We start from the raw sequence: 13123 nt of genomic DNA, 5'->3' as shown, positions 1-13123 counted from the left end.
CGAAAAAAAAAATGAATGCATTTAAGAAGCGTTGGACCCGAAATTTTGCGGCTACGCCCTTAATTTATTGATCTTTAGATTAAATTATTACCTGTAAAACATCAACATAGTCTACTTTCAGCCTTTTCAAAGATGTATTTATACTTTCTCGAGTTTTTTGGGCAGAAAAATTGAACATTAACTTTGGATCCTGCTCATAACGTCCAATTTTTGTTGCTAGGTAGTAAGCTTTCCTCGGAATTCCTTCCAAACACTTAAAGATTAAAAAACGTCAATGTAACTCGTTAAAACTTTCAAAAAGTATTCAAAATGCAGATAAATCTTGAAATGAAGCTTAAAATAGGCCAAAACCTCGCAATTTTGACAGAATAGATCGATTTGCTTAAAAATTTGAGAATAAGTAGTAGATAGTCCAAGGATCAAAATCTATATGAGGCCAAAAGGCGCTTTTACCATGGGGGTGGTTGCCATCCCATCTCGAGGGTGGAAATTTTTTATTTTATTTTGACCGCAAAAGTTGGTAAAAACATTCATTCTAAGCAAAAAACGTTCTATACATTTTTTTGATAAAATTAATAGTTTTCGATTTATTCGCTATCGAAAGTGTTAGTTTTATATCGAAAAACTTAATGTTTTTAATCAGTTTTCTGCTAATAGCTCAAAAAGTTTTCGTTTTATCAAAACAACTTTGCTTAACAAAAATGTACCTTTTGAAAAAATAAATAAAACAGTTTTTTTATTTTCTTTAAGACCAATAGTAATCGAGCTATACTTTATTATATGTTACCTCTTCTTCGTCAAATGTAGTTTCAAACTCAAAAGACGGGAAAACTGTGCATTTTTCAAAGATAACTTGTTCAAACTAATTTAAAGTGTTTAAAAATATCTATCTACAGAAATAAAAAAAGATCTCTAGCTCAAAAATTAAATGACTTAATATGAAAAGAATGTCAGTCCCTATTTTTTTCAGCGAAAAAGTGATCGGAAACTTCTCTCTACTTACCACCCTAATTAAAATTAGTCATTGACCTTATTTGGTCTTCTAGATTTTAGTATTACATATTAATAGGTTCTAAAGGTTTGAGCGGCTAAGGGTCGATTTCTCATACCTGCGTTAATCTATGGTTCAGTTGAACCGGGTTCACGGGTGATCTCCGGTTCTGTTTGGAATGCATTTCTCATTGCGCGTTCATGTCAGTGCTCGTTCTACAGCTTTCGAGAAATGCCAATAGATGGCAAAAGGTAAAAACTGTCGCCATTTTGAACTACCTTTTTTATGCTGTTTTTGAATAAAGTTAAATTTAAGTATTTATAGTCAAATAGTCATTTTAATAATTATAAATAAATATTATAAAAACACAAATAATGTTATCGTTTATCGTTAGGCTTAATATAATAAAATAGGATATATTTATATTATGACAGCGTTTCGTGTTAATACAACGCATGCGTAGTCCATGAAATCATCTGAACTGAGTTCTGAAATCTTTGAACGGCCGAATTCCACCGTTCAAGCATCGTTCAAGTTTAAACTGCCATCGGTTGAACGGGAATTGAGAAAGACGATTTTGACTTTAAACTGACGTTTACTAGAAGTTCAGGTTAAACTGGAGTTGAACTCGATATGAGAAATTGGCCCTTAGAATGATTAGTTTTAAAAAAAATGGAGTTAAAAGCGAATAACGAATTTTTGTAGTTTGGTAAAAAATGCCCTTTTCTTCAGAATAGAAAGATTAGCATCAGAGATACGAAAAAATATATCAATCTAAAATTGTAGCTTATTTAATTCCCAAGAACGGAGTTAGCAAATATTTTGTTTGTTATATGAAAAACTGATTGAGCTATTCACAGTTAAAACTTGTAATAACATGCAAAAACCACCTTTACCAACTCTTTTACTGTCACCTCTTTTAGCCCAATAAATGACCGTTTTGGAGTGTAATTTCCAGGGCAACTCCGAATTGCATGAAAATTTTGATTTAGGTTCTACTTACCCTCCACTTCAAAGTTGAATTTGTGCCGTTGGTTGCTTTTACTTAAGGGGTGACATTTAACCCTACTCGGGGGGTGAAAAACTCGTGTTTAAAATAAGGCCAGAAATGGATAAATTGACTTATTTTAAGCACTTTTTGTTCTATAAAGTTTTTTACGTAAGTCAATACTTTTTGAGTTATTCGCGATTTAAAATGTTGATTTTTCGACAAAAAAAACTACGTTTTCAGACCGTTTTTCCCAAATAACTCAAAAAGTAAATATGTTATCGAAAAAAATATTTTTAGCAAAAGTGTAGCCTATAAAAAAACGAAAAAAAATGGTGTACCAGTAAAGCAGTCTACAAACTGAGTAGAAGCAAAGTTGTAGCTCATGAAAAATACGTTCTTCTTCATTTTTTCAAAATAACTTAAAAAGTATTAGTGATAAGATAAATTTTAAAGTATAAAAAAATGTAGGTTTTGCTATTATAAATATGCTAGTTTATTTTGTTTCTCCATAAAACAAAAATTGGTTAAGATATGGCTGTTCAAAATTTGCATACACTCGTGATTAGTGACCCATTCAAGTTTTCTCAATTATAACCCTTTCAAAAATAAACACTTTAAACCGGTGAGACTGACAGATCATATAAAAAATAGATAGGTAAGTAAATTGTTTGTAAAGCGGTAGCGATTAATTTCATTTGGGGAGCTAAACACGGCGAGATTTTCATGATTTTTTACAAAAAAAAAGAGGACCAACTTTATTTTGAGCGTAACTCGCTTATTTTTAATGCTAAAACTTTTATTAACAATTAAAACAAAGCTTTTTATAAACACTTAGTTTAAATGGGTTTTTCCCGAAAAGTGCTTAATTTTTCGTTGATTTCACCTTGAAATTTCGATTTGGAATTAGACGAATAACGACGTATTTTTTATGAGCTACAACTTTGTTTTTATTTTATTGATAGACTTTACTGATACACCATTTTTTTGGGTTTTTTATAAGCTAAACTTTTGCTAAGGATATTTTTTTCGATAAAATATTTACTTTTTGAGTTATTTGCGAAAAACCTTCTAAAAACGTAGTTTTTTTTTGTCGAAAAATCAACATTTTCAATGGCAAATAACTCGAAAAGTATTGACTTACGTAAAAAACTCTATAGAACAAAAGTTGTTTAATATCAGTCAATTTATCCATTTCCAGTCTTATCTTGAACGTATGTTTTTTCACCCCCGAGAAGGGGTGACTGTCACCCCCCAAGTAAAAGCAACCAACGGCACAATTTCAACTTTGAAGTGTAGGGTAAGTAGAACCTAAATCCAAATTTTCATGCAATTCGGAGTTGCCCCTGAAAATTACACGGTATTGCCGAATTTCCCGTTCATTTACTGGGCTATTTTTGCGACTTAGGATTTTAAAAGGATTTAATATTAATAGCCTTGTAGATCTTGTAGATAGCTACAAAATTCTTTTTACCAAACTTTCTAGGACAAAAAATAAAAAAAGTTACGGTTAAAAAATCAATATATTTTTTTGAAAAAAAAAGGAGAAATCCAGTTGGAAGCTTAATAATGTAAGTTAGCGGTGTTTTTAGTGCCCTTATTCATACTTCATTATTTATGTATTAGTAATAGATTCCAGAAGTTTGACTGGCTTAGAATGATCAAAAATGAACGCATTTTTGTAGTTTGGTAAAAAATGAAATTTTCTTCAAAATAGAAAGATTAGGATCAGAGATACGAAAAAGTGTTTAAATATGAAATTGTGGTTTATTTAAATCCCAAGAACTTGGTTTGAAAAAAATTTTCTACGGCAAAAATTGAGTGAATCGTAAATGAGTAGGTATAATATCGAAAAACATTGATTTTTTCTATATAAAACTAACACTTTCGATAGCGAATAAATCGAAAAATATTAATTTTTCGAATGAAAAACTTAAAATGAATGTTTTTATCAACTTTTGCGGTCAAAATATAATAAAAAAAGAATGTGTGTGTACTTTGTACGCACGTAAGAAGTTATACTTCTATTATATGATTATATGATTATATGATTATAAACGAAATTAATATACTTTTTATTTATATTTTATTTAAATATTAAATTAATTTATACTTAATACTTCTCAAACATTTTTATTAAAACAGTGCCAAAAATTAAAATAATAAAAAAATAAAACACACACAAACACATTAAAAATGCCACAAATGATTTCTGAACATTAATTGTCGGAAAAATTTTTAACTAAATACGTATTTTCTGAAAATAAAATTATATAATAAATATACTTAAATCATAAAATGTATAAAAAAAAAATAAAAAAATAAAAGTTTCTATTGGGATTCGAACCAACTTACCACGCGGCTGGTATTTGCGTTGTATTGGGATTCACCCGCATTAAAACTGCGCTACAGACACAGCTTGTCATTATGTGCGAAGATCGTCTAACTAAACAGATTAACCTTTTGACATTTTTAACTTATGTAAATCAAATTATTTTGATTTTGAATTGAAATGATTTAGAATTGAAAAAATACAACAAAACATAGGGTAAGAAGACAATATATTAGGTGAATATTAAGGTGTAAAATAAAAGTATTACATACTACTTATGTATTTTGGTAGGTTCAAGGTAGGTATCGGAGCCCGTATAACGACTAATAAATTTCGCAATCAATTGCGTCGTGCGAAGTGGCTATGTTCAAATATCATAACAAAATTTGATCAACTATTTATAAAACACTTACCAGTGAAAGATTATTTAGCTTTGAATAAGCGAGATCTGCGGCACTCATACTAGGCACAGTTTGATGAGCTTTCACATTGGCATGCAACAATCATCTCTTCTATGTAAATAAGTCCAAAAATATAATATGAAAACTATTTAAAAAGGCAGTATAACCATTAACTAACTTTTTGTTTGTTGTTTCTCTTCCTACAAATTTTAAAACGCAACAAGCATACATTATAACCAAACCATGCACAGTCCCACAGCTGTGTCACAGCTGCCATATCGGATAATTTTTGTCATGTCATTTGAACATCCAATCAGAACAAAGTTATAATGCGCATGCGCCCGGTCGCTAGGTTTTCCCATATAAAATTTCACCGTCATTACGCCCGTAAAGAAGTATAACTTCAAAAATTTCCACCCCCAAGGTGGGGTGGCAACCACCTCCATGGTAACAGCGCCTTTCGGCATTATATAGATTTTGATCCTTGGACTATCCACTACTTATTCTCAAATTTTCAAGCAAATCGATCCATTCTGTAAAAATATCGAGCTGAAAGCTTTGGTTCCTGGACTATTGATATAGGTAACTATGAATTGAACTTACTTTTCCTAATATCGTTTCTGATGTTCCATGTCCGTACCACGGACCTGTATCGATGTAATTAATACCTCTTTTTATAGCTTCATGGACAGTTTTCTTACATTCTTCAATATCGTAATCACTAATGCCAAAAAAATACAAAACCATATCAATAGGTACACTTATTAAAATGGGAACGAATTAATTTATTAAGATAGGAAAGCGAACTAATACAAACAGCCATGATAGAAGCGGCAGACCTTAGCATTAGAAAGCAAAAAAGAAAAGAGAGAACACTGGTTTGGTGAGCGTGAACATTGCAAAAGAATCCTAGCACAGACGAATAACGCAAAAATGGAAAATATTAGAAGTAATACAGAAAAAAGTTATTAGCATTATAAAACCAAAAGGAGAGAAGCTAAACGATTATGAAAACAAAAGAAGAGAAAATTACTGGAAACACAACTTGAAATAATAGAAGACAACTATCTCCAAACAGAAAGATGTTAGAAACTTTTATTAAGGAGTAAAAAAGACACGAATTACACAAAATAAGAGCACAATGCGGAAATAAAAAAGGTATGTTACTAATAGGAGACAGCACAGAAAAATTAAACAAATGCACAGAGTATTTCGAGAAATTATTAAACGATAAAAGCAAAACAAGAACAGAAATACAGCAACGAACATAAGAAACAGAATAACAACAAACACAATAGAGCCGACAGAAAAGGATAATAGAAGTAATAAGAGACCTAAAAAATAATAAAAATACGAGCGAAAGCGGAGTACCAGCAGAAATATTAAAAGAAAACGAGATATAGGTACTGCAGCAAAAGATGCAGCTCAACATATTATAAAAATATGGGAGAACGAAAAAATGCTATAGCAATGGAATAGAAGAATAGATACAACATTCATCTGCCTAATTCACAAGAAAGGTGATAAAACTGAAAATTACAGAGGAATCGCACTATGAGAAACAGTATAATGTATGCATTAGCAAAAATTATAAGAAGTAGGTAAAATAAAAACCTGCGAAAAGAGACTAACTGTGATGATTCATGTAAAATTTGGACAATGAATCAGAAAGAAGAAAAAAGCTAGAGATTTGGGAGAGGAAAATCTCAAGAAAAGTGTTTTGTGGTATAAAGGGAGCTAACATGGAATGGTGCAGAAGAACAAACCAGGAGCTAATGGAGATATACAGGGTGTCCCGAAAAGATTGGTCATAAATTATACCACAGATTCTGGTGTCAAAAATAGGTTGATTGAACCTCACTTAACTATATACAATAGTGTACACAAAAAAAGTTACAGCCCTTTGAAGTTACAAAATGAAAATCATTTTTTTTTTCATATATCGAAAACTCTTAGAGATTTTTCATTGAAAATGGACATGTGTCATTCTTATGGCAGCAGCATCTTAAATAAAAATTAAAGTGAAATTTGTGGACCCCATAAAAAATTTATGGGGGTTTTGTTCCCTTAAACCCCCCAAAGTTTTGTGTACGTTTCAATTTAATTATTAGTGTGGCACCATTAGATAAACACACTGTTTTTAAAACATTTTTGCCTCTTAGGACTTTTTCGATAAGCCAGTATTTATCGAGATATTTTGAATATTTATCGAATCCACCACATATTTGTATATGGTTAAGTACCACCTGTTAATAATCTGAAAAAGTATTTATAGTATGGTATAGTTAGACCCAAACCCAGACATCCAAAGTGAAAGTTATCCTCCAACACCAAATTGTTCTATATGGTCCACATAATGTTCAGAAAAAAGTCACACCATTTTGAGCGTCGGGTTTGGGGGGGGGAGAGGGGGGGGGAGAAATCTGCAAATTCGTAGTTTTTAACGTTTTTCGTCAATATTTCTAAAACCAAGCGGTTTAGCATGAAGAACCCTCTACACAAAATTGTTCTACATTAAATTTGAAATAAAAAAGGCCCTATGCATAACCCTTCTAAAATAAACGGTTCCAAAGTTACGGAGGTAGTATAAATTGGTCCAAAAAAAGGCCTAACCCAGACATCCAAAGTAAAAGTTTTCCTTCAACACCAAATTGTTCTAAATGGTCCACATATTGTTCAGTAAAAAATTACACCATTTTGAGCGTCCGGTTTGGGGGGGGGGGGGTAGATGGGGGAGAAGTCGGTAAATTAGTAGTTTTTTTAGGGTTTTCGTTAATATTTCTAAAACTATGCTTTAGCGTAAGGAATGTTCTATAAAAAAATATTCTACATAAAATTTAAAACAAAAAAGGTTCTATACAGAATTGTTATAAAAGCAACGGTTCCAGAGTTACGGAGGGTGAAAAGTGGAGGTTTTCGATACTTTTTATACTTACCGATTTCTCTCCCCTCTCCCCCCTAAACCCGACGCTTAAAATGGTGTGACTTTTTTCTGAATATTATGTGGACCATAGAGAACAATTTGGTGTTGGAGAATAACTTTCACTTTGGATGTCTGGGTTTTTGGTATACAGTAAATCCTCGATACAACGGACTAATTGGGGGAACAGGGTGTCCGTTAAAGCCGAAAGTCCGTTATATAAAAATAGGTTTAAAATCAATCAAATTTTTTTTGAGAATATCGTCTGCCTGTAATTGAACAAGGAATCAAGTTTTTTTGCTACTTTTTTACTTTTCTACTTCATCTATAAACTTTCTGCAATATACTCGTTTGGTTGCCAAAATTATTCACTGATCCCTGGGTTTAATAAACGATGTATTTTTTTGGCAAAAATATAGAAGTTGCCATCTTCTAAATGTCGAATATTTTCAATGGGGTAAGCAGGAGCGCTGTCTAAAATCAATAAAAGTTTCACCTCTTTCGGCGGTATTTCCCGTTTCTTCTCTTGAAATTTTCTCACTGCACATGCAGTTACAAATATCTGTGATGAACCATGCCTTATTAGAGCTATAATATGGAACGGGCAGATATGCATTATATCTTTGACACCTCTAGGTTTACGAGATTTGCCAACAATTATAGCAGTCAATCTGTCCTTGCTGATTTTTCTTCCAGAATTCGGTTTTCATTTTTTCTTACATTTGATAGGATTTTTTGTCCGGTATATCCGAAGTCCGTTAAATAGAGGTCCGTTCTATCGAGGTTTTACTGTATTTATATCATAAATATTGCCCAAAAAATATAAAAAGTATCGAAAACTTCGATTTTCAACCTCTGTAACTCGGGAACCGTTGATTTTATAACAATTATGTATAGAACATATTTTGTTTTAAATTTCATGTGGAACATTTTTGTATATAACATTGTTTACGCTAAAGCATAGTTTTAGAAATATTGACGAAAAACTTAAAAAAACTACTAATTTAACCGCTTCTCTCCCATCTCCCTCCCAAACCGGAGGCTCAAAATGGTGTAACTTTTTACTGACCAATATGTGGACCATATAGAACATTTTGGTGTTGGAGGAAAACTTTTACTTTGGATGTTTTGGTTAGGCCTTTTTTTGGGCCAGTTATACTATATTACCTCCATAACTTTGGAACCATTCATTTTAGAAAGATTATGCATAGGGCCTTTTTATTTCAAATTTAATGTAGAACAATTTTGTATAGAGGGTTATTCATGCTAAACCGCATAGTTTTAGAAATATTGGCGAAAAACTTAAAAAACTACGAATTTACCGATTTCTCCCCCCTCTCCCCCCAAACCCGACAAAATGGTGTGACTTTTTTCTGGACATTGTGTGGACCATATAGAACAATTTGGTGTTGAAGGATAACTTTCACTTTGGATGTCTGGGTTATGCCATCTTTTGGATCAACTATACTATACTATTATAATTTACATTTTTAGGTATATTTTGAAAAAGAAGCCACATCTCGATAAAAGGTGACTTATCAAAAAAAGACTAGGAGGAAAAAAGTTTTAAAAACACTGTGTTTAACTAATGTTACCACAAAAATAGTTTAATTGGAACGTCCACAAACAGTTGGGGGGTTTAAAGGAATAAAACTCCCATAAAATTGTTATGTAAATATATTAAAAAAGAAGCCGCATCTCGATAAAAACTCGCTTATCGAAAAAATACTGAGAGGCAAAAATGTTTTAAAAACGTTGTGTTTAACTAATGGTACCACAATAATAAATTAATTAGAACGTACACAAAAGTTTGGGGGGGTTTAAGGGATCAAAACCCCCATAAAATTTTTATGGAATATACAAATCTCACTATAATTTTGTTTTAAGATGATCCTGCCATATGAATGATACATGTCCAATTTCAATAAAAAATCTCTAATAGTTTTCGATATATTGAAAAAAATCGATTTTCATTTTGTAACTTCAAAGGGCTGTAACTTTTTTATGAACACATTTTTGCAAAGGTAAGTTAGGTTTAATCGAACTATTTTTGACTCCAGAATGTGTGGTATAATTTATGACCAATCTTTTCGGGACACCCTGTATAAGAGACCCAAAATAATGCAAAAAATCAGAGCCCAGAGAGTTAGAGGGTTGGGACATGTTTTATGAATGTCAAAGAAAAAACGTCCTAAGAGTTTTGCAAGCAGGAGAAAAAGGGAAGAGAAGAGGAGGGAGACCACCAAGGAAGTGGTTTGATGCCGTTTGGACTGACATATAAGAAACGGAAACAAGGGACTGGAGAGAACAAGTAAAGGACCGGAAAAAGTGGAGGGATCTAGTCAAGTCTACCGTAGCCAAGGGCCAGTCAAAAGAGTCCACCCTGATATTTGACAATATTCATTGGATTTTATTAAAAAATCCCTCTTAAAAACTAATAGTAAGGGAGGAAAGTATGCTAAATTTGCAGTTATGGGGACCGATTGGGTTGCGAAGGGTAGGTCCTAAACCAAAAAAAGTTAAGTAAAGTTTTCCATAAAGTGGGGGACTTTCCATTTTTTAATTTAATTTTTCATTTCCAACAATCGTTTTTTCCGATTATAGCGCCATATATCCATAATTCGAAAAAATGTTTTGAATAAAATTGCTTATTTTTACGTAAAGAATCCAAATCTGCAATAAAAATTGGGGGCTCCTATTTAAGATTTTAAAGTAACCCACCACCCCAGCTCCGTGGGGGGTCGTGTTTGGTGCCATTTGATAGATTTTTCAAAAATATTGAATACGTGTATTTTACAGTTTTTCGATCTGATGTTCATTTCGCGAAATATCGCGGGGTTTCTATTATTTAAAATTATAAATTTAACCCCCGCCCCACTCCGTGGAGGGCCGTCCCAGCAAACAGACTGACGTGTTAATTACGTGAATTTTGGGTGCATTTGTCACCAATATACGTAAATTGCTTACGTGAAGTTCACGTGAAAATTTGGTTGGAATGTCACATTGAAAATACGTCTTTAAATTACGTGAATAACTCGTCTTTAATAGACGTGTTATTTACCTTAAATAGCAATAAAATATTTCGGGAAATTTACGTTGCAAATACGTGTTAATTAACGTATCTTTTAGAGAATGTATATATTAGTATTCACGTGAAAGATACGTCCTCGGTTCACGTAAATAATTCGACTTTAATTAACTTATGAATCACGTAATTATTATCCTCATAATATGATATAAATAAAACAAGCATATAAAGTATTAACAATGTATTTATTTAGTAGAATTTAGAGACTTTAAAACATTTGTCCTGTATAATTATTATACAAGGTAATGAACCAAAAATGGTACCGACCTAAAGATACATTAAAAAATTTGCCAACACAAAACACAACACAGGTCACTTTTTATTTCGAGGAGGACACTTTCTTGTTTTTTCTAATTGCATCATGGCACTTGCAACCCTCGAGCAGTGAGGTAAACGTTAATACGAAAGACATTATTATAAATAAACCCGCCTATAATGAAACGAGGGAAATAAAGCTCTTCACCCTTCACTTTTTGTTGTGAGAATAGTGAGAAGCCAGAGAAGCTGATATTAGAGGTTATGATCATCGATTATTTTTAAATTACAGTAAACTATTCTACAATTATAGTACATATTACAAATTTTCTTTTTGTTTTTAAATTTCTTCTACTATTAACTAATTGGTCTTACTAAAAATCTATTTCAATACCAGAATAATATAAAAAAATAATCCTATCTATTATTCGATAAATCGATTAATTTAGTTTTCGAACCAACTATGTTAGTCACGTGATGGTATTTAAAGGAGGAGAAAGGCTTGGTAGTACTTCATCACCGCGCGCGATTTGAAAATAAGACTCCTTTTTAGCTCCTGTGATATTTTTAAAGAAAATAATAGCTTCAAATCAAGGTTGGATTGAAATAGTTACGCTAAATGATCTTAAAAGCGAAATCATAAACTTTTTGTTTAAATATTGGTATTATTTACATTACTTTTACGTGAAATACATCTAATTTTTCGACGTCCATAAAATACAGTGAGTAAAATTCAAGCGATACGTATTTAACCAACAACGTTGTAAAATTTTATTTCCAAAATATTTCTCAAAATTTAACCAAAGGAAGTTATTTCTGTTTCGTGATTATTACGTGAAATAAACGTACCTTTGGGATGTAACCGAAATTCACAAATATTATAAAAAACATGTACTATATTCGTCATTATGATTTTATATTATTCTAATGTTAAACATGTATAAAGAAAGCACTAATATATAGGTGAATAATTTGGCACTGAAATACGTTTTTTTCCCGTCATAAATCACCGAGTTACGTATTCGTTGAAATTTGCCGTAAATTTACCGTAATTATCACGTAATTGGGCTCAAGTCTGTTTGCTGGGGTGTTTGGTATCATTCGATAGATTTTTGAAAAATATTGAACACGTATTTTTTAGTTTTTCGCTTTTTTTGTGAAATTTTGTGACTTACTCATTTCTTTACGCTCCGCTCAAATCGTCAGATTTTTTAAATATACACTCTTTTGCATGTAATTAACTTACCTTATATTAATCTGACGACTTCGATTTTTGCTAAGGATAGATTTTTTTCGGACCCCCCTTAACGAACTCCCCTGTATTAAGATCCAATAATACAAGGTTTCTTTCGCCCATGTGATAATCTGATGCGCTCGAGTCTCGAGTAACTGCAAAAATCCCCGCTTGGGCTCCCCTACTATAAACGTAACGCCTATGTTTTGCTAGTGTACTTATCTAGATTGAAATTTTTTCCGTCACGTCAAAAACTACATTAAAACGAATTAATAGTAAACTTTATTAATTGCAACGTTAATAAAATGAACTAAATTTTAAATTAATAAATTCATAATTAAAAACAGTGTACTCATCATATTTTTCGATAAATAAATTTATCTGAGATTACACTTACTTACCCATAAAAATAAGAAAATCCGCCGGTACCCAATGACAGTTTCGAAACGTGCATATCAGTGTTTCCAAGTTTAGTATATTGCATTTTCCTCACCGCTGCTTCATCATGAAAACCCGGTACAAAGGTTTCAGGAAGAGCCATATTTTACAGTAGACAGTATCCACTACGATCAATAAATCAAATTCTTATAAAAATTGTTGAATCTGAGAGTAATAAAATATAATAATAATAATGTTGAGTATCGTTTTACACACGGTTTTTATCGTCTTATCAGCTGTTTTTGTTGAGCCACGTCTGTGGAAGATAGACTTAATTTCAATTTCAACAATGTCAAGGTTGTATGGTGCTTGAATAAATTATTTATATACGAGTAAAATATGTTTAGTGCAAGTGCAGTATCTGATGGTTAAGATCAGGTAGGTATAGAGACTAGCCGTTAAAATACCCGAACGCAAAAGAATTGATATATAAAAAAAAAAACAAAAAACAGCCGAATCAGCCGAATCACACAGTA

At 31.8% G+C, this 13123-nt stretch overlaps 1 protein-coding gene across 1 annotated transcript in view; it reads right to left on the bottom strand.

The window, feature by feature from the left end:
• LOC114334046 (uncharacterized) overlaps positions 1–13123 on the bottom strand; it is a 37984-nt gene extending 24861 nt beyond the window's left edge. Inside the window, exons 1-3 of the mRNA XM_028284045.2 lie at positions 12611–13123; positions 5316–5433; positions 92–253 (exon numbers count right to left, since the gene is read on the bottom strand). Of these exons, the coding sequence (XP_028139846.1) occupies positions 92–253; positions 5316–5433; positions 12611–12750 (420 nt within the window). The 5' untranslated portion in view covers positions 12751–13123. The remainder of the gene's footprint in view (positions 1–91; positions 254–5315; positions 5434–12610) is intronic.

Source organism: Diabrotica virgifera, chromosome 9 (assembly GCF_917563875.1).
Source record: "Diabrotica virgifera virgifera chromosome 9, PGI_DIABVI_V3a".
In the NCBI taxonomy this organism is placed as follows: domain Eukaryota; kingdom Metazoa; phylum Arthropoda; class Insecta; order Coleoptera; family Chrysomelidae; genus Diabrotica; species Diabrotica virgifera.
Note: the sequence above shows the minus strand (reverse complement) of the source record. Positions and strands in the feature narration are given on the sequence as shown.